We start from the raw sequence: 21,296 nt of genomic DNA, 5'->3' as shown, positions 1-21,296 counted from the left end.
GTTAATATCTTGGAGTGGAGAATATTTTCCAAAATATGACACAAAATCTAGGAAAAAGAAAGAAAAAATGTCTTAGATTTGACTACAGAAACATTTCTAAAATTCTATATGGTCAAAACGACAAAAAACACCAATCAAAAGACAAATGACAACAAATTATATTTAATATTACAAAGGCTAATTTCCTTGGATATATAGAAATCTTACAGATCAATAAGAAAAAGACCAACAACCCAATAGAAAAATGAGCAGGTTATAAACAAACCATCCACAAAAAACAAATTCAAATGGCTCTTAAACATATGAAAAGATACCCTCATTTCTAACAAGTACAAAGTAAGGCAACACTTGGCAAAGATCAAAAATTTGGCACTCACTGTTGGTTAAAGTATGGGAAACGGGCACTCGCACAGTTTTTGAGGTGTGCAAATTGGCGCAAGTACTATGAAGGCAATTTGGCAATATATATCAAATATACAAATATACATTTGTGGTGATCTTGAAATTTCTTTCCTAGGTGTTTAGCACATACAGATACATTTGAATCTGTGCATACAGTGTTGCTTGTAGTAGTAAAATATTGGTAACTTCAATGTCCATACCTAGGGGAATGGTTAAATATAGCACCTTCATAAAATAATTTGTAGCCATTAAAAAGAATATGGCAGTTCTGTATGTTGCAGAAAAGAATATATATATTGCACTACAATTTGTGACTTTAAAAATATATATACATAGGGCCGGCCCCGTGGCTTAGCGGTTAAGTGCCCGAGCTCCGCTACTGGCGGCCCGGGTTCGGATCCCGGGCGCGCACCGACGCACCGCTTCTCTGGCCATGCTGAGGCCGTGTCCCATATACAGCAGCTAGAAAGATGTGCAACTATGACATACAACTATCTGCTGGGGCTTTGGGGGAAAAAAAGGAGGAGGATTGGCGATGGATGTTAGCTCAGGGCCGGTCTTCCTCAGCAAAAAGAGGAGGATTGGCATGGATGTTAGCTCAGGGCTGATCTTCCTCACACACACACACACACAAAAACATATATACATAGAAGTATTCACTTGTGTATGCATATGTATTTCTGGAAGGATAAACAAGAAATTAATCAGAATGGTTTTCTCCAGGGAGGGGCAATGAGACGGGAGATAAAGATGAGAAAAAGCTCTTAATTCTCACTGTGCATCCTTTTGTCCCTTTGGATTTTGAATTATGCACACAAAGGATGCAAATTTGTATAAAGGAATTGGGCTAATGGGCATCCCGGTGTTACTGGGTTTAATCACCTGCATCAGTGTGAGAATATTTGCACACATTAATTAAATCTCTTTCCAAAAAAATATCAAATCATTTTAAAGTAATTTCTTTGGTGTATACTTCATCCAACTATTCTTAAAAATATATTGGTGTTCAATGCAAATCTACTCATTAGTTGAAGTTTGGATGTGCTGCTGCCCATCCTTTCCACTCTTTTCCTTTAATAAAATAGATGATTGTCTATATCTTTACAGTGGGCAAATCTGTATGAGTGTGTGTATGCATGTGTGTGTGTGTGTGTGTGTCTATGTAGAAGGAGGACTGCAAGTCTATTGTCCCCATTTTAGATTACAGACATTCTAATTCAAAATAATCAAAATGTATTACGCATTACGTATGATGGGTTTGACTTAAAAGATGTCTACAGAACAAAAGCCTGTTTCACATATTGTACACATGAAAGTTATGCTTCTTTTTAGATTTTTTTCATCAATCTAAAACTTTTGTGAATACAGCCCCTTCTGCTAATTGCTATGGACCAAAATAGTTGTCTGTTTATAGATTGGAAAAACTGTAAAGAGACAGAGCTTGCCAAGGACTCTTAGGGACATACCTAGGATCAGAACTCCGTGTTCTGTTCTCCAGTCCAAACTTGACTATGCACACAAGTCACCTGGGGATTTTGCTAAAATGAAGATTCTGATTCAGTAGGTCGGGAGTGAAGTCTGCGATTCTGTACTTCTAACAAGTACAATGCTGTTGGTCCACAGACCACACTTTGAGTAACGAGTTTATAGATCATACAGTTTCTTTTTCAGGCTTAGTGTAGCCTAATCTGGATGCAACACAATCCTGTGTCTTCCCAGTCATCAGATAAACCAAGTAACCCAGTTACAAAGGTTATTAATACCACATATTAAACAGAGAAAGCCTTTTCCTTCACATCATCTAGTTTCTATGAGGATGAATTATTTTTATGAATAATCTCAGCCTCTTATGCCACTCCTTACTACTTAATTGGTAACCGCCATTGTTTCACTTTTCTCAATTGAGACAAAATAATCAAAAGCCCTAAGCGTGTGTGTGTATGTGTGTGTTGTGGGGATGGTCTCTCTTCCTTAATTCCTCTACACTAGCATAAAGCAGCAACTTGCATAAGTGCTCATGCTTTCCAGGCTCAAAATTTTCTTTCAGTGAGCAGTTCCAAGGCCTTCCTTGGGAGGAACAAAGAGATAGAAGGCACACTTACCTTTATCAGTAATAACAGTGATAAGTTGATTTCCCACTGGCCCTACTCTTTAGTCTTACTTCTCAATTGATTCAGAACATACGGTGAGGGGAAGCAGGATGTTATTTATTGAATCCCTTCATATCCCCAACACCTCCTAGAAAACCAGCTAAGAGATTAATGACGGGTTTGAAAAGGTCATAAATCTTGATCCTTCACCCTCCATCCCCCTCAACACATTCCCAGGATGCTTCCTAGCTGCTCCTTCTCATTCTTTGGGCAATGCTGTCCTATCCAAAGTTCAGTCTGAAGCTCAGACCTTAATCTGATTCTTTCACCAAGCCTCTTGGAGGTTCCTCATCTGTGCATTTGCACCAATACATGCAGAAAAAAGATCAGATTTGATTGATCTCTAATACATATATTGTATATATATAAAAATGATTTATGATTTATCCCTCTTTTTTCCCTTTTATATACCTTTTACTGGGCAATTATCTCTGTCAGGAGGCATGATCTTCAAATTCTTACTGTCCCCATACTACTCTTCTTGTGGCTATCTTCTCATTCAGAAAGAAAACAGAACTTAAAACCCTAATTAACTCTTAATCTTTCCAGATTCCTCTGACTCTACTTCCTTACCTTCTCCTGGATTCCTTCATCGTCACCAGCAAAGTACAAAATAGGGACATTGAGCTCAGAGGCAGCTACCCATTGAAGAACAGCTTGGAGTTGCTTGTTCTGAATCGTATCATTTAGGCTATGATTGCTGACAACCACTTTGGGTGCTGCACATCCTTCAGGGGGCTGTCCTGATACACCTCTCAACTCATTATGGATAGCTTGATAGGCATTCTGCAAGACAGCCTCTGCTGTCCCTGTGCCCTTGGCTGGTAAACACTCATATAAACTATCTGGGAAGGCTGAAGTTGGCCTGCTGGCATCCCCAGACTTATCATCTCCCAGTTCTGCCAAGGGAGAGTCACAGGACTTGGCAATAATGAGACACAACTTCATCACTGAGTCCATCAGATGTTCTATCATCTGACCATTCATGTGGCCATCTAGCTGACTGGCAACTATCTTAGTCAGCCCAGCAAATGTACCACCAGCTTCATCGCCTTCACTTAGTTTGATGGGAGGAGGTGTTACAGGTCTTTCACAGTGGTGGCCATCTCCTTCCTTAATTGGCTGTTCTGGCACCTTGAGTTCAGAGCTACGGTCCCTCTTGAAAATGGTTTCACCAAGTAAATCCCGGATAAAGTTGAAGAAAATGCTCTTTAGATCCTTCTTTTCTGCTTCTTCTTGGTCACCTCCCATATGTGGAGACTTAAGGCTGGGCTCATCAGAAACTTCAGGGGACTTGGTGGTGGGAAAGTTGGTGGTGCTGGCAGCTTCAAGGAAGCTCTGTGCATCCATGCTTCCTCCCTGGGCCAGGTGGTATTGAATCAGAAGTAAGGCAGATACGATCAGGTCTTTGGCCCAGGAGTCTGAATCACACATAAAATTCTCTGGGTGATACATAGGGGGGGTGAGGTTGCAAGTATCCAGAGGGTATCCCAGGGGACTGTCTGGTGCAGGCTTGTACTGTTTGTTGGGAGCTGCAAATGTTGCACGCTGTAAACCTGGAGACATTCCTTCTTTATGCTGACTTTTATGCCACAAGGTCAGTCCCTCTTTGATAATGTGTTCTCCCAGAGTTTCGGCACAAGTCTTCTCCTTCTCTGGTTTGGCTGCAGTAGAGAACATTTTTTCTCTCAATTTACCTTCAGATTTCATTGTTGCAAAATTGACATTTTGGTTTTTAGGGTCACCCATTCCTTTCATGGAGACAAGGGAATAACTCTCAGACTTGTCCTTGGTTTTCCTGATATTCTCAGGTTTCTTGGCAAACATCACAGTGTATAGCTTATGCAGCATGGCATCCATGATATCTGTGGCCTTCTGGCTTCCGTGAGAGAAGAGACTTCTTTTCACAGCAGAGACAAATTCTGAATCAGTCATGAGGGTCCCTGTGACATTGTGGAGGTTCTTCATGAAGGAGTCGATGAGATCTGAGACCACCTCTTTCGCATGCTTGATTAGTACCTTCTTTAGCAGGATGGCGATAATGGTTGTGTCCTTCACTTGGATCCTCAGTGTCTTCATGATAGAGACCATCATCTCGGATACTACATTGTTAGCATAGGTCATGATCCCTTGACTAACAGAAGCTGTAAAGTCATCAGGCCTTTCTTGCCCTCTGAACATCTTTCTTTCCGCAGGTAAGGACCTTCTACCCTCTTTGGCATCACCTGCATTACGAGATTCAAACACTTCCTTATAGAAGAAAGACTTCTTAGAAGCAGGCTTGTCATCTGGACCCTTGCTTTCCTTGGAGGTCTCCTTAATCTTCAAAGTGCTTTTGTATTTCAAATTTGGTGGACTCTGTAATGATCCTGAGGCTCTGTCACCAGAGCCAGGAGCTTTATCTGAGGTAGCATTCTTGGAACATGCAGAGAAGGTCTCATTCACCAGCTCTGATGCAACTGTACTCAGGCATTTGTTGGGTGTGGGTTCATCCCCCATGTACAATGACTGATGGATACATTTGTTTTCAGAGCCATCTATCCTCTCATTGATCTCCTTGCGGGCCATGGCTATGACTAGATTTGTGAGGCGGTTAGCATAGAAGGAAACTTCATCTACTGAACTCCCATTACCAACTTGGGCACTGGGGCCCTGGGCAGGGTTCTCTCTGTGAGTTATCTCAAAATGCAATCTCCCTGGACTGCCCTTGGTGGTGGTGTTGTAATAGTCCACAAAGAAACCCTTGCCTGGGTCTCCTGAGTTGGTCATTTCCCCACCAAGTGATGATTCTCCGGCCTTGAATCTAATATCTTGGAACCCTGCTGTACTTCTTTCCAGGTCTCTGCGGAGCCAGCTGAGCACTCTTATAGGATCAGTTGAGGCGTCCTTAAAAATAGACAAGGATTCATCCGACTATAACAAAGTAAAGATATGGGGATATTCAGGATAACCTCAAAGATCAGTTACAAAAATGGCCACCTCTCAATTCTTAAATGCTTCATCATCACAATAAAGTAACCAACATTTATTGAGTGTTTACTATGTATCAGGCACTGTTCCAAGTATTTTGAGACTATTATCTCATTTAATATTATTCTCACACTTAAATATTAACTCTCTTATTATTCATGTTTTTAGAGGAGGAAATTAAAGAACTGAGAGATTAAGTTAGTTACTTATTTGAGATTATATAGCTAATCATTGATGGAGAAGGAGTTCCAACCCAGGCAGTCCGAATCCAGAGCCCATGCTCTCGGCTGCTACACTATATTGCATCTAACAGCATATATTCCTAAGATCTGACAGTTATCAGCTACATAGCAGTCAGCATTTGAACTGAATCAGATTTTTCTTGTATTGATATTAAGAGCTATTTTCTATGGTTTTTCTGTTTTTCTTTGGATCTTCTATTACAAGTATAGTTTTCAAAAAATTAGAAAATTCAAGGACAATTGTGCATAATTTACCACTTTGCAAGGCTACACAAGTACAATCTTGATATGCTAAATGGCTTCCAATGGACTATTCGACATCACTTGAGTTAACAATCTGATTTATAATTGTGGACAATTTATTAGTTTTGAGAGAATACAGATTCTTTGGTGGACACCAGCTGTGATAAGCACATGCATGTATTTATATGTCTACATATTGTAATCTATAATCTTCACTTGAACATAGGCCAAAATAAAAGTGAATGTGAAGGTGTCCTATTGGCTATCAAAAGTAAAGGATCATTGGAATTACTGGAGTTATGTCTATCTGGGAATGACCACGAATATTACCCATCTTTAAAGAATAGTTTGGTATTTAATTACCAAGTGTCATATAGTTACGAGCTACTATTTGTTAAATATTTATGTTTGCCAGGCACTGCGCTAAATGCTTCACACACATTATTTCATTTAATCCTCATACACACCCTGTAAGGCAGGTATTACTCTTATAGTTTCACAGGTGAAAAAACTGAGGCTTAGAGAAGTTAAATACATTGGCTGGCATCTCACAGCTACCACACGATGGGGACTAGTATTCAAGCCCAGTTCAGACTCTAAAATCGGTCCTCTCCATCCCTACACTACGCTGCCATGTTTTGATAACTTGGAAAGAAGAGAAAAGCAGTTGTACCAGTCCTCTACAGGGCTAGTTTAAGCTGCTTATGGGCCATAGTGCTTGCTTCGAAGTCCTCCTAAATGGTTCTCCTAATCTGAATAATAGCTACTATAAGGAAATTTTGTGCTTCAGTGGTAAACTAGGCATAATCTAGGGAATACCCTTCCACATTTTCTGATTCTCTTAGAACTATTTTACAACTCTGTACACTGTAGATAACTGATAGCAATGCAGTATAAATTCTTGTCGATACACATGTTAATTCCGACCAGGGAAGGTTTAACTAACTTTCTTTCCCACTGCGGAAAAGGTCAGTTTTGCCTCCATTTGCACATTTACTTCAATATTCCTGATCTATATATGTGTCTTTTTTTCTTGATTCTCCTTTGAACCTCACCAGTTCCTTATTAATGACTAAATAAAATCTTTAACATGAGTTTATTTTTATATATGTGTGAGAGTCATTATTTTGCCCTTCTCTGAAAATAATCTTTTGACAGTTTTGGAAGTCTTTGCCACGATGCCTCACAGATTCACCTGACAGAGGTGAATGTCGTTGTGAGAGAAGTGAGCCAGCTGCGTCTTTTCTTGGCCCCCAGAGGTGCATCCAAAGTGGCAACAGAACTTCACAGACATTCTGCTTTCTTGTTTTAATTTTCCTCTCTATTAATTTTGCTTTTGGTTTTCATTTTGGTTCCTGTATGGCCAATAATCATTGGTGGCAGCAATGATGGAGAATTTGGTTTTATTGTCTGACCATTTGGTGATCTCTTTAGTGGATTAATGGTTTATAGAGATCTATCCTGTGTTGGGTGAGAGACAACAGAAAATTAGTTTTGCTAGCATTTTTTGCCCATCTTAAGCTCAAATCAACTACGAATTTTGTGCCCACTTGGAAGGAGAAGAGCTCTTTGATCTCTGGACAGGTGAGTTTTGTGTTTCTGTGTTTATTTATTTACTTACTTTTAAAGCAAACCCTCCTCCCTGCTTTTTTTAACTTTTATTTTTATATTTTGCTGGGAAAGAGTCACCCTGAGCTAACATCTGTTGCCAACCTTCCTCTCTCACTTTTTTTCCCCTCCCCAAAGCCCCAGTACATAGCTATATATTCTAGTTGTAAGTCCTTCTAGTTCTTCTAAGTGAGCTGCCGCCACAGCATGGCTACTGACAGATGAGTGGTGTGGTTCTGTGCCTGGGAATTGAACCTGGCTGCTGAAGTGGAGCATGCCGAACTTTAACAACTGGGCCATCAGGGCTGTCTCCTGTGTTTATTTTGATGCATGGCTGAAAGTTTATTATTATTATTATTGAGATAGAGTTGACACATAATATTATATTAGTTTCAGGTGTACAACATGATTCAATATTTGTATATATTGCAAAATGATGATCACAATAAGTCTAGTTAACATCCATAACCACACATAGTTCAAATTTTTTTTCTTGTGATGATAACTTTTAAGATCTACTCTTAGCAACTTTCAAATATACAATATAGTATTATTATATATAGGCACTATGCTATCCTCAGGACGTATTTATTTTAAAGCTGGAAGTTTGTACCTTTTGACCATCTTCACCCATTTCACCCACCCCTGCACCCTCTGCCTCTGGCAACTATCAAACTGTTCTCTGTATCTGAGTTATTATTATTATTTGAGTGAGATCATACAGTATTTGTCTTTCTCTGTCTGACATTTCACTTAACATAATGCCTTCAAGGTCCATCCATGTTGTTGCAAATGGCAAGATTTCCTTCCTTTTTGTGGCTGAATAATATTTCCTATACATATATACCACGTTTTCTTTATTCATTCATCCATTGACGGACACTTAGGTTGCTTCTGCTTCGGGGCTATTGTAAATACTGCTGCAATGAACATAGAGGTGCAGATATCTTTTCAAGGTAGTTATTTTGTTTTCTTCAGATATATACCTGGAAGTGGAATTGCTGGAGCATATAGTAATTATTATTTTTTATAATTACCTCATATGATTGTGTTTAAGATTAAATGAGATAATATGAACAAAATTATTTTTATACTTAAAGTTGTGTATATAAGATAGATAATACTACTTAAACATTTCAAAAAAAAGAATAGAGTTCAGAAAAGGTAAGAGAAGATAAGAGAAGTTAATAAGCTTGATCTTAAGGCGAATTCAGTGAAACATAGTTACCCAGCTGTGGGAGTCCTAGGGAATAAAACCCGACTTCCTACATGTATGGGGAAGCAGTGCTCTGGGTGAAAAGGGAAGGGCTGGAAGAAAGCATGGTGAGGGGATGTGTTCTGCGATTCATTCCTGTCAGACTGGGTGGGATGTGTGGGGAAACTACTGAGTTTCTGTAATGAATCTTTTAAGAGGTTATTTTTCTGAACCAAAGGTCAATAACAAGCGGGAAATTCTACATGGATAAAATTTAGCTTTAAGAAGAAGTTTTAGGAAAGACAGCTGCCTATGCATGTCTGAGAAGGGGACAGAGCAAAGGTGCTGGAGTCAGAGCAAAGACAGCATTCAAGAATGGAAAATCAGCTTCCAATGTACAAACTATCCGCTGGGAGGATCAACCTGACAGCACTCTATTGCAGAGGTGATTTAGGGGAAATGAAGGATGTGTAACAGAAACTACCTGTATAATTCAACATGTATATAGTGTCTGTGTACAACACGCTCTACCAGATACTGTGGGATGTATAAAGGTGAAAGAAATGTGACCCTTGCCTTCTGGAAGCATACAGTTTACTGTAGAGACAAAACATGAACACAAATATTATTAAATACTATATGATCAGTGCTATAAAATAATAAAAACAGATATACTTAATGTTAGAGGAGGGAGAGATAATTTTGGCTGGTAACTAGAGAAAGAAATTGCATTTGAGAAGACTTTTAAGCATTTTGACAGTCAGATGTAATAGGGTGGGCATTCCTGGCAACAAAATGACACAGGCAAAATATATTATTCGGAGTAATGCTAATTTTAAATCAGATAGCCCCTGAACTATTAGTGGTATAACAAAAGTGGTTTATTTGTCAATCGCTTTATTTAGAGAGGGCATTCAAGGAGCAACCTTCTTCTCAGTGACTCAGGGACTCAGGCTCTGCTTTTGCATGGTTTCACCCTACCCTAGGACCTCAGAACCTTTTCTTCAAGCCAGTGTATGGGGAATAGTAGAGACTGTGGAGGATTGAATGGGAGACTTTTGTGGTCTAGGCCTGGAAGTGACAAAAATCATGTCTGTCTATATTCCATTTGTCTTTGTCTTTTGAAAGTTCGATTATAATGTGTCTCAGTGTGGGTCTCTGAATTTATCTTATTGGGGTTGGTTGAACTTCTTGGATGTTTATATTCATGCCTTTCATCAGACTTGGGACTTTTTCAGCCATTATTTCTTCAAATATTCTCTCTGCCCCTTTCTCTTTCTCTTCTCCTACTGGGATTCCCACAATGCATATAGTTGTCTGCTTGATGGTGGCCCACAGATCCCTTTGGCTCTGTTCACTTTTCATCAATCTTTTCTTTGTTTCGTTCCTTAGACTTGATAATTTCCATTGTCCTAACTTCAAGTTTGCTGATTCTTTCTTTTGCCTGCTCAAATCTGTCTTTGAGTCTCTCTAGTAAATTTTTTATTTCATCTATTGCACTTTTCAGCTTCAGAATTTCTTTTAGGTTATCTTTAAGGTTTTCTATCTCTTTGTTGACATTTCCATTTTATTCATACAATGTTTTCTTGACTTTATCCACATCTTTTCTTTAGTTCTTTGAGCATCTTTAAGATAGTTGTTTTATAGTCTTTGTCTAGTAATCTGCCATCAGATCATTTTCAGAGACAGTTTTTATTTATTTATTTATTTATTTATTTTGAATGGGCCAAAATTTCCCATTTTTTTATATGGCTTATGATTTTTTGTTGAAAACTGCACATTTGAATCTAATGGCTGAAAGTTTAGAATTGAGGCCATAAGCTGTCTATCAGCATTTGTATCACTATGTATCTGTCATTCAGAAAAGCATTAAGTGTAAGTAGTAATGACTCCCTACCTCCACATGGTATTAATAAGATTATAAAGTCTCTTAAATTACAAGATCTTTATTCTGATTGGAAACAGTATTCTTATAGAACATAACTCAGAAATCTTTTAGGAACCTAAGTTCACATAAGTTAGGTAAACATTTGGTAAACAAGATTAGTTTAATAATTTTGGTTTAATAAAAATAGCTATGCTTTTTCTGATTAGTTTTAAGTATAATACAATCGTACATTTTTATTTTACTTTGATATGCTCTTCATAAATTTATACATGTTATACAGATCCAATAAGCTAGTATTACTTCTACTTAATGTTTAAGATCACGAAAAATATAAATTTGTGTTTAATCAAATTGAATAATTATTCTGAAAAACTTTATATCAACAGTTATTATGTTTTATAGTATGTCAGCTTGATGACAAATTTCCAACATTTTTATATAATTTAAAACACTGGACTGGTATTAAATTGAGTTAATTAATAGATAGTTATTGGATACTTAGATCATTTCTAAGTAAGACAATACTGAAATGTTGATAGCTAAGCATAGTTTATATGCTTTTGCTTCTTTTTTTTTTTTTTAATCTTTAGAGGTGTTGCTGTATCAGTGCCTCTAAAGCTACTTCATTTTTTTTTTTTGAGGAAGATTGGCCCTGCACTAACATCTGTTGCCAATCTTCCTCTTTTTTTTCTCCCCAAAGCCCCAGTACATAGTTGTGTATTATAGTTGTAGAGTTGTAGCTCTTCTATATGGGACACTGCCTCGGCATGGCTTGATGAGCAGTGAGTAGGTCCGTGCCCAGGATCCAAACCAGTGAACCCCAGGCCGCCGAAGAGATATGCATGAACTTAACTGCTATACCACCAGGCCAGCCCCTGCTTCTTATTTTTTATTACTATGGAGGCTATATCTTTGGGTCTGTTAATGAATGTGTTCATTTGTGCCACTTAGGTTGTATAAGGGATGTATGTGGCTGTAGAAAATTGTCTTATGTGTGTTCATGAGCTCTGCTAGTCTGCACTTTAGCTGGTGTGTGACAGTTCATAATAATACACCTCCCCTTCCCCAGTTTTCTTTGTGAAATAGAAAGAATAGAAAGTACTTTGGTTAAAAGTTATGATTAATATAAGCAGTTGACACTATATTTAGGAACAACAGTTTCTGAGAAATCCAATGGTGTACATGTTTGTTTTTCTAGGGACTGCAGGTACAACTTGGTGGAGAGAGTTTCTCAGTCTTGACTTCCTAGTCTCAGGACAGCAAATAATGGTTTATTTAAAAGTCCAATCTGGGATTCTTTATGAAAACTTCCAGGAAAGCAAACTTAAGGTCTATCCAGTTGCTATACCTATGTAAATAATCAGACCAAATCTGATGAGACTAGCCTTATTTTGTAATCAAAAGTTACCTTATTTTGAGACATTTTATCAAAATGGAGGGAAGTGAAGGGACAAAATATTTGTGCTTCACTAGAAAACTATGCGTTGTCTATAGTCCATAGTCTATAGATTAAGCATTGTCTACAGCCTCCTACATACTGATTCTATGGGAGCTATTTCACAACTCTGTAAGCTGTAGATATTTGATAGTAATGCAAAATAATTCTACATGTCTATAGACATGTAAATTCTGTCCAATGGAGGTTCAGCTGACTTCCTTCCTCATTGTGGAAGAGGCCAGTTTTGCCTCTATTTGCACATTCATTTCAATATTCCTGATCTATGAATATATCTTTTCTTAATTCTCCTTTGAACTGATTGTAACACCTCACCAATTTTCTCATTCATGAGTTAAATAAAATCTTTAACATGCATTCACTTCCATATCTGATTGGGACTCTTGATTTTACCCTTTTTTGAAAATTATACCTTAATGTTACCTACTTATTTATAGATAAGCACACTATCTGCAAATAGGCATGCTTCCATAATTGGGCTGTAATATGTACAGGAAAGTCTTATTATAATATAGATATGGGGTATATTCTTTTATCTTTTTCCATTCTTTTCACAGCACATTAAAAAAAAAACAACAAACCTACAGCATGACGTAGAGCTTTATGATGGAATCTAAAGAGTTGTTTTAGCTTGCTGTGTTATGGGTTTTTATTGTCTATGTTTTTTAAACCTAAAATGTATGCATTCTATGACCATTATTCTACTTGATCCAAAAGAATTTTGCAAAAGTGGTTGATGAAGCCATAGTGAGTGAAAGACTAACCACATTTCTTTTCTATCAATGCAGTCTACCATCAAACATCCATCTCTTCCTAATCCCTTTGCCCTCTTGCAACCTTTAGCACTTTCTCTTCTTATATAGTAGTATCCTGAGCAGCTGGGGAAGGTGGATGCCAAATTATTTCTGAATCTTTCTTAATTAAGGCCAGGGAAACTTTTCATGTCCATGAAGGAGAATATGGAAAGGGTTAAGAGGTTTAATTTCCTCTCCTCAGCCATCTTCTGCTTTAGCAGGTTAGTTTTCATATACACCTCCAGTCCTATTCTTCTTCACCTCCAGCTTGATTAAACACTATAAAATTTTCCCTGACCACCTCCTTAAATGGTCTGTTCTTTAAACACCTATAGCAATTATTGTCCAGAAAATCCATTTTGCAAATTATCATGAACTTCTTTTTTTTTAAATTATTTTATTGGAGTCATATTGGCCTACAACATTGTGTAAATTTCAGGTGTACATCACTATATTTGTTTCTGTATAGATTGCATCATGTTCACCACCAACAGTCCAGTTTTTACCCATCACATACATATGTGTCCCTTTACCCCTTTTGCTCTCCCCCCACCCCCTTCTCTGGTAACCACTAATCTATTCTCCTTATCTATGTGTTTGTTTGCTTATCTTCCACATATGAGTGAACTCATACGTTATTTGTCTTTCTCTGTCTGACTTGTTTCGCTCAGCACAATACTTTCAAGGTCCAACTATGTTGTCGCAAATGGCACAATTTTGTTTTTTTATGGCTGAGTAGTATTCCACTTTATATATATAACACATATTCTTTATCCATTCATCCATTTTTGGGCACTTGGGTTGCTTCCATGTCTTGGCTATTGTGAATAATGCTGCTATGAACATAGGGGTGCACATATCTTTTTGAATTACTGATTTCACGTTCTTTGGATAAATAGTAGTGGAATAGCTGGATCATATGGTATTTCTATTTTTAATTTTTTGAGAAATCTCATACCATTTTCCATAGTGGCTGATGAACTTCTCATAATTAGGGTCCACCAGTTATTTAGAGTTTTTAAATTATATTTATATTTTCACAGGTGTATTTTTTATTTTCCCAAATGAATGGTAAGGTCTATGAGGGCAGAAATTGTTTTGTTCTTTTTTGCATCCCCCAGAGTGCTTCTTACTTAGTGAAAAATCAAGAAATTTTTGTTAATTTGATTTAATTTTGAAACTTGTCTATCTTTTGTTGTTCTAAATGAAAGGGCAGAGGTAAATAAAAGACCTAGTAGAAGCACTTTTGGTTGGCACTTACTCTGTAGTAATTGGATATTTGTTATCAATATGTATTAATGTCTTATGTAATTTTGTTAATGTTTTCTCTCTTAGGCTATGTAAAGATATACCAAATAGATTTTGGACAAATAGAAGATGGGTCATGTAACATTACATGAAAGCAGGTGTTTGAAAAATGTTAATACTAAGGATGAGGATGACAAGAGTGATTCCATTAGATTATGAAATCCTTTAAGGGAGAGAATTCTGTCTTTTTGTATATCTCTGACCCTAAGACTTAGCATAGTGTCTGTGCCAGTTATCCATTATTATCTCTCAACTCCAAGTCTACCTCTCTTTGTCTTGCTTTGTGACACTGGAACTGAACCCTTTACATGTTTCACTTTTGGCAGCTGGCTTTGTTAATAGAGGACACTGGAGGGACACTGCAGGGTCATAGCAGGAGGAAAGGGCTTCCCTTTTGGCTCAGCTGTGCCCTCTGGCAAGTGTGCATATTCCTGTGGATCCTCAGATCCTCCAGAGATCTGAAGCTGCCTTGGTTGAGGGAGAGGGAGCTTTTGTGAGTTCTCAGTCTCTTCCCCGATCACTCACTGTCTCAGCCTAGAGGCAGTAGCTGCTTTCTGCATTTGCTAATCCTAGAACTCTCAGAGTCCTTTTTTACAGCTTTTAGTAGTTAACTTAGTTAACTATCTTTTACTAAACAATTTTTACATATTAAATTACTGGTATGGTTTCCATGTTCTGACTTACAGTGCCTGATACTAAGTATTTAATAAATGTTTGTTGAATGATGAAGGCAGAATGACAATGTTACTTAGAAAAATGTTTATAGTTCTGAGAATTTTGAGGCACTCTACATTTCAGAAAATAGTATCTATGAACTTTGGAGACATTTCTGTTTGAAATACAATCCCTTTCTGTTTGAAAATGAAACAAAATTTTACAGCTGTAATATATAGTTTTTTCATTATTTATAGCATATTTCTCCTACTAAATACCATATTAAAGGAATTTTTTCCAAAAAAATTCTAGATGGAAACTTTCTGTTCTAAAGCAGTTCATTTTTCCCCCAAGAATTCCATCTTCAAAAATAAGCGGTGGGTGGTGGTGGTGGAGAGAATAAGGCTGCCTTAATATAAGGTCCCCATATGTTCCTAACCCAGTATTTATAAGGAGGTTGACCCTTACCAATTTCCAGTCCTGGGGTTGGCTATCTCCGGGTGAATAGACATCAACTTTGCATACTCCATTTTGACTTTGTAACCAGTCAACCCTATCTGACATCTGAAAGTTGAAAAAAATGAGAGTCATTAAAAGGGCAAGTTATATGAGAGTAAGGAGAAATAAGGTAAGTGGCTGAGGTGTGGAAAATAGGAGCAATGCTTCCAATAGAGACCTATCCCAAGAGCTACTTCAGGCCCACTTAACTCTGGGTATCTTCATCCTCAGCTCTCAACTGCAGAAAAGTTTCTTAAACATACGTATCTCCAGTGCTGAGGCCAGTGGCTGGTACATGCTAAAGGTGCTCAATACAGATTTGCTCACGCATGAACCTGAGCAGCCATGTCCTGCTCTTTGTGTCCTTGCTTGACATCCCCTCCACATCTTCAAAACATAACATGATCAAAATAGAATTAATTTACTTCTCCCTTGCCTGTTCTTGTCCCACCAACTTATTTTTAAAGTAATATATGCTTCATTTTTAATTAATTTCTAGAGCACTAACTTACTAACATTAGCAGTAAGTCTAATAGCTCTTCCTTAAGACTAATTTCTCCTCCAGTTAGCCAAGTATCCTGGGGGAATTCTCAGTCTCCATGGCTCAGCCAAACTTCTGAATGCCGGAAGAGAGATGTCATGAGCACCATCCAATGGGTCTTTGTCCATGGATGCAGAGATGCCCTTGCTGATGTTGATTCTTTCATCTCTCCCAACGCTTTGCTGCATTCCCTAACCTCTGTAATGATGCCACCATCCACCTAGTTTTCCAAACCAGAAAGCTGATATTCATTTTAGTTGTCTTCTTCCACCCTAAGACTCCCTCTGGTTACTACTTCTCTCTTCTCTCATTTGTAGCCATTTTTCTTGAAAGAATTGCTTATACTTGCTGCTTATTATACATAACGCCTCACCTCACAACTGAGCATCAGAGACCCTATTCCAGGTACTCCTTTGGCCTTTGGACTTAATCTCATCCATTTTCCACAGTATTACATCTTATTTGGTAGTCTTTGAAAACACAGCTGATTATCATGAAATTTGCCCACTGATAATCTACAAGTACAAGAAGCTTCTCTTTGCCCTCTTTTTCCATGCCAGACTTCCATTACCAGGCTTCCACACTGAAGTTTCACTTCTTTCATTATAAACCTATTTCCTTATATCTATACTTCTCAATAAGCAAGGGGGGATAAGATGGCCAATTTTTCCTCCCCAGTGTCCCTAAACATCTTTGTGAGACAGACATAATATTCCTATTTTGTTTCCAACAAAATACTGGTTTAAAGCTCTGTTATAATAAAGTCCAAAAGTTTATCCTAATTTTTTAGAGTAAAACTATGTTTTATAAAGAATTACTTGAAATAAGTAGAGTATTATTAGGGGTTGAATATCTGGTTAATTGGAAATAATTGTTTTAAAGGACTTTGGGCTGTGGTGGGGGTAGAATCCTCCCTCAAAATAAAACCAACACAAATCAAACACAGATTACATACATGATTTAAACTTATTTATAAGTGGATATATTATTTTTATTATATAGAATATTATGAGAAATTATTAAAAAGAAAATATAAGATCTTTCAAGAGCTACTTGTTCTTTCTCCCACAAGGACTTGTACTCATTTTCATACCCAAGCACTAACTCAGATTACTGAGTTAGGGAAAATTTCTTTTACTCATCCTGATGCTGTAATACAACAGATTCCTTGGGTAAGCAACGGGTTCTCCACACTGATTAGACCTTAGAATTACCCAGAGAATTGTTTAAAAATATTGAATCTGAGATACCACCCCCCAGAGAATCTTTTTTCAATAGTTTTTGGGTGGGGAAACTCAGGCACTGAATTTCTTAAAAGCTCCTGGGTAATTCTAATGTACATCTAGAAATGAGACTCCCTTGGCCTGGGCTTATTTGGAGAGATCTTCTCTGAGAAAGACTGGCCAGCTCCAGAAAGACAATTATTTATTCTTTTCTTTAAAAATTTTCTCTGAGATTTCCTAACCTTCTTTGGTATCTTATTTTAATGTTGTTCTTTTAACCCTAACAAGGAAGCTGTTAATGTTTATGAAGTTAAACCCCATATTATCCCTCAACAGCTCACTATTATATATATTCTTATGCTTGAATCATGACCATGAAGAAAGGAACAGATGGTACTATTACTTGGGCAAAGTATGAGAAGACTTGGAAACAGGCTGTTCTGGACTGTTGACAGTGCAAGTGAGAGCCAGAAACTTATGTTTCTTAATCTCCAGTTTATATTTCATCCTAATGAATTACTTCTAATAGAAAATGATAAAATCAATAGGATCTACTGACTTATTTAAGCTACATAGCCCAATTAAAAAGTAATGATGAAAATTAATTACAAAAATTAAGGAAGTTATGTGATCACTTACTCTCACTGAGGACAGGTTCTGAGATATGAGAAAAGCTCTTGATTAATTTGTTGTTGTCTTCACTATCCCTAAGTTTACCCACCCCTCCTGCCATGTAATATACGGAATCTGCAATGGAAAGACACAAATAAAAATAGCTAATTTTACATATGAACCGTATTGCTTTTATTACCAAACAATGTTTCGACTTATTCATTATTTTTCACATGTAGTACACAAGTGATGAGCAAAAATGACATTCAAATTTAAAGTCTAGACCTTATTCTTGGTGCAGTTTGATGGTTCCCAAATGGCAAAAAAAAAGTTTCACCTTCTGGTCAATCATTTCTGAAATGACTATTGCTATCCTCCACTTTCAAACCATTGATATATAGGCTTATTTAACAATGAGCAAACTGAAAGATTTTAGCCTAATCTCAAACATGCTTGAATAGGAAGTCAGAAGGTAAGTAGCCAGAATGGAGAAAAAGTGCCCTGAACTCATGGATCTCCAATCACTTTGTAAGTATTCCTTTCAGGACTTGAGAGGAAATATACGTCCTCCTTTTATAAAGGGAATTCATAGTTAATGTTAAAACCAGCTTCTAGATCAATTATCTTCCTTATACTATCTTTATTAAGACATTTAAATAGCAGACATTAGTGCATTGTACTCTCATCTTGGAATATCCACCCAGCCCCCTAATAATGTCTCTCTAAATCCCACCCTTACTTCATAGCCCAAGTCAAAGCTTATCCTATCCATGAAATATTTTCTAAACACCTAATTGAATGAGATTGCTCCCTCATCTAAATTTCCATCATATTTTGTTTCAATTTACATCCTATCTAGTATTTTAATTGCTCACATATATTTCATCTCCTTTATTAGATGGCTTCACGAGGGCAGATGCATTTTCTTACTCATCTTGGTATCCCTCATAGTAGCTAGTATCGTAAAGCTGGTGCTGAATAATTGCTGAAAGAAGGAATACATGAATACCGCCTATATCTAATTCCAGATAGCTCAATTTTTCTTTCTTAAATTGGAGAATCTGACAACAAAAAAGAAATGGCTTGCTCAAGTTTGCTATGGTGGTAAGTCATACATTCAGGCTTACTTGAAGTTTGACTCCTTTGGGGGATAAGTTCACCCCAGAGACTTACCCAAGGGGTGAATACTTATCCAATGATTTATTAACTGTCCTTCCTATCCCAGTAATACCAATAAATGAACATCTCAAAATTGCTCTTGTACTTCCTTCATAAACAGAAAGTAAATTTATTAGTCATCTATCTCCAGCAAACACTTCCACTTACATATGTCCTACTGTTTTCATTCTATTTTCTATATCTTCTGCATGTTTATCTGCATCCACGAAGCTTGTTTTAGACTTTAAACTCCCTAAATTGTCCTAGATAATAGTATATATAAAGAGGTACTTAAATACCTTTTGCTGATAATGATATTCAGGCTTCTTAATCTGTATATATTTCCCATAATGAAATGGAAAAGAGGGAAGGAAAATCTAAAGAGTTTAATGGAGCCAATGAATGGATAAATTTCTTAACTTCAAATCTGGTGAATAATATCCTTGAGTTAGGGTAGAAAATAAAAAAAAAAGGATGCTTTGTGATATCTATTAAATCTGGTGAGGAAAGAAAGCTGAGTATATACAATGTAAAGATAAATAGACCTTAGAAACCACTTATTCTAACACACTCAATTTACAGATTAGAAAATCGAGGCCCAGAAAGGGAATATATAAAACCAGTGGATGTAGTCCTTTAAATATTACAGCTCTGAAGGTTAACCTCCTGGAAGCTGTGAAATTTTTCTATGGCCAACAGACGGATCCTGTGGCCAATATAAGCACTGACCTAAAATGTTCCTTAAAAATGTCAGTGTGATATAATAACAATCAAGGAGGAGTGCAAAGCACGAATGCCAGCCGGGGAGACACCAGGGTCTGGGTATGGTGCTGCGTCCCAGACCACAGCTTCATCACAAGACATTTTCTCCTGTACTCATCATAAACAAGAGGTCCCTGTTTACTCAAGGTTCCTAACTTCACAGAAAAGCTCAAATTACAGGCAGCATAAATGAAGCATTTGTGGGGTGGACACATATCTGATGAAGTTTTGAATTTTATTCAACCAGGTTTTATTACTAGTTTTAAAAAGGAAAAATATATTTTATTATATCCATTCTCTTTTGCTCTCTCACTTCTTTTCTCTAAGCACCTGGCACATTGTAGACACTCAATAGATTTGATTGTTGGTGAAATTAGTCTCAATTGATTTTGTTTAATAAGGACCAGAAGTGTGGGTGCGTGTATCTCAGCGGTCATTCACTGTTAAGCTTTCCTGTGGATCTCCTGTATTTTCACTTGCCCTTTCCACAGCTTCTTCCTCTAGTGCCCCATTAGCACAGACACTTTCTCCTCATAGCTGTACATATCCTGCCTTTTTCCAGTTCTGTTGTCTAGCCAAAGCTTTAGAAATAATAGTGAGAGGATGAAAGTGGATGAGAATCAGGACTCAGAACTATACCAGTCTGATTTTGCTATTAGAGCCCTGGAAAGAAAAAACTTTTGGAATAGCCACACAATGAAGAGGAAAAGTCAGCAGATAGTCAAGCTTCCAGTCTCATCTTCAAATTGGGAAGCAGGGGGTAAGAGCCCCTCATTTCCCCAAAAGGATAGTCAAGGAGATCTGGCCAATCTGCAACAAAATTAAAACTTCAGAAGCAAAGATGGGAGGTTTAGCTGTAATGCTGCTAAGGGAGAGGCTCATTTATTTCCGGAAGACTCTGATGTAAAATTAAAATTGAGTGGGCAAAGAGGGAGGCTGGGTTGAACATTAAAAGTTACCCATCACTTGTCACTGAATTCTCCCTTTTAACCACAAAAGATCAGCAAATGGACTGTTTTATCAGTCCAAGGGGATTTCCTACCTCTGTAGCACTGGAATAGTGAACCACAGAAGACTCCAGAATATACTTTTAAAGTCAATGAAGATGCTGGGATGTTCTTGCTCAGCTCAAGATCTTGTTTCCTCCCCCAGCCTTCCATGTACCTCCTCCTTGTTGGGACTGGAGAGTGACATCAGAATCACGCTGGTGATATCATTGTCTCTATGGCAACAGTGGTGAGGCTACCAGAAATTGAGTCCTCAAAGGACAAGGGGAGGGATGAAGATACACTCCAAGGCTCTGATGCTTAGTTTGGAAGGACTGGGCTTGCTTTCTCTGGATTAATTTTCTTCTTTAATTGTCTAATTTAGGTAAGGAATATGGGAGGGGGAAATTTTGCCAATGGATTCCACTTACAACAGAGTAAGTATTATGCATTAACAAATCTAGATGGGTGCAGAGAGTAAGAAATAAAACAATTGAGAGTCTCCTAAACTTTTTATGCAAAGCCCATGGAATCACTTCATTTTGTGGCATCCAGTTTGGACTCTTCTTAATCATAAGCATCTTACCTTTTGTAAAAATGTAAATT

The 21,296-nt window shown here is 37.4% G+C and overlaps 1 protein-coding gene across 1 annotated transcript in view; it reads right to left on the bottom strand.

The window, feature by feature from the left end:
* AKAP3 (A-kinase anchoring protein 3) overlaps positions 1–21,296 on the bottom strand; it is a 28,939-nt gene that overhangs the window by 4,543 nt on the left and 3,100 nt on the right. The window contains exons 2-3 of the mRNA XM_087442876.1: positions 15,379–15,474; positions 3,126–5,438 (exon numbers count right to left, since the gene is read on the bottom strand). Of these exons, the coding sequence (XP_087299002.1) occupies positions 3,126–5,438; positions 15,379–15,474 (2,409 nt within the window). The remainder of the gene's footprint in view (positions 1–3,125; positions 5,439–15,378; positions 15,475–21,296) is intronic.

This window comes from Ceratotherium simum, chromosome 17 (assembly GCF_057802395.1).
Source record: "Ceratotherium simum simum isolate JZ-2026a chromosome 17, ASM5780239v1, whole genome shotgun sequence".
In the NCBI taxonomy this organism is placed as follows: Eukaryota; Metazoa; Chordata; class Mammalia; order Perissodactyla; family Rhinocerotidae; genus Ceratotherium; species Ceratotherium simum.
The sequence above is the reverse complement of the archived record's forward strand: the minus strand, read 5'-3'. Positions and strand labels throughout refer to the sequence as shown.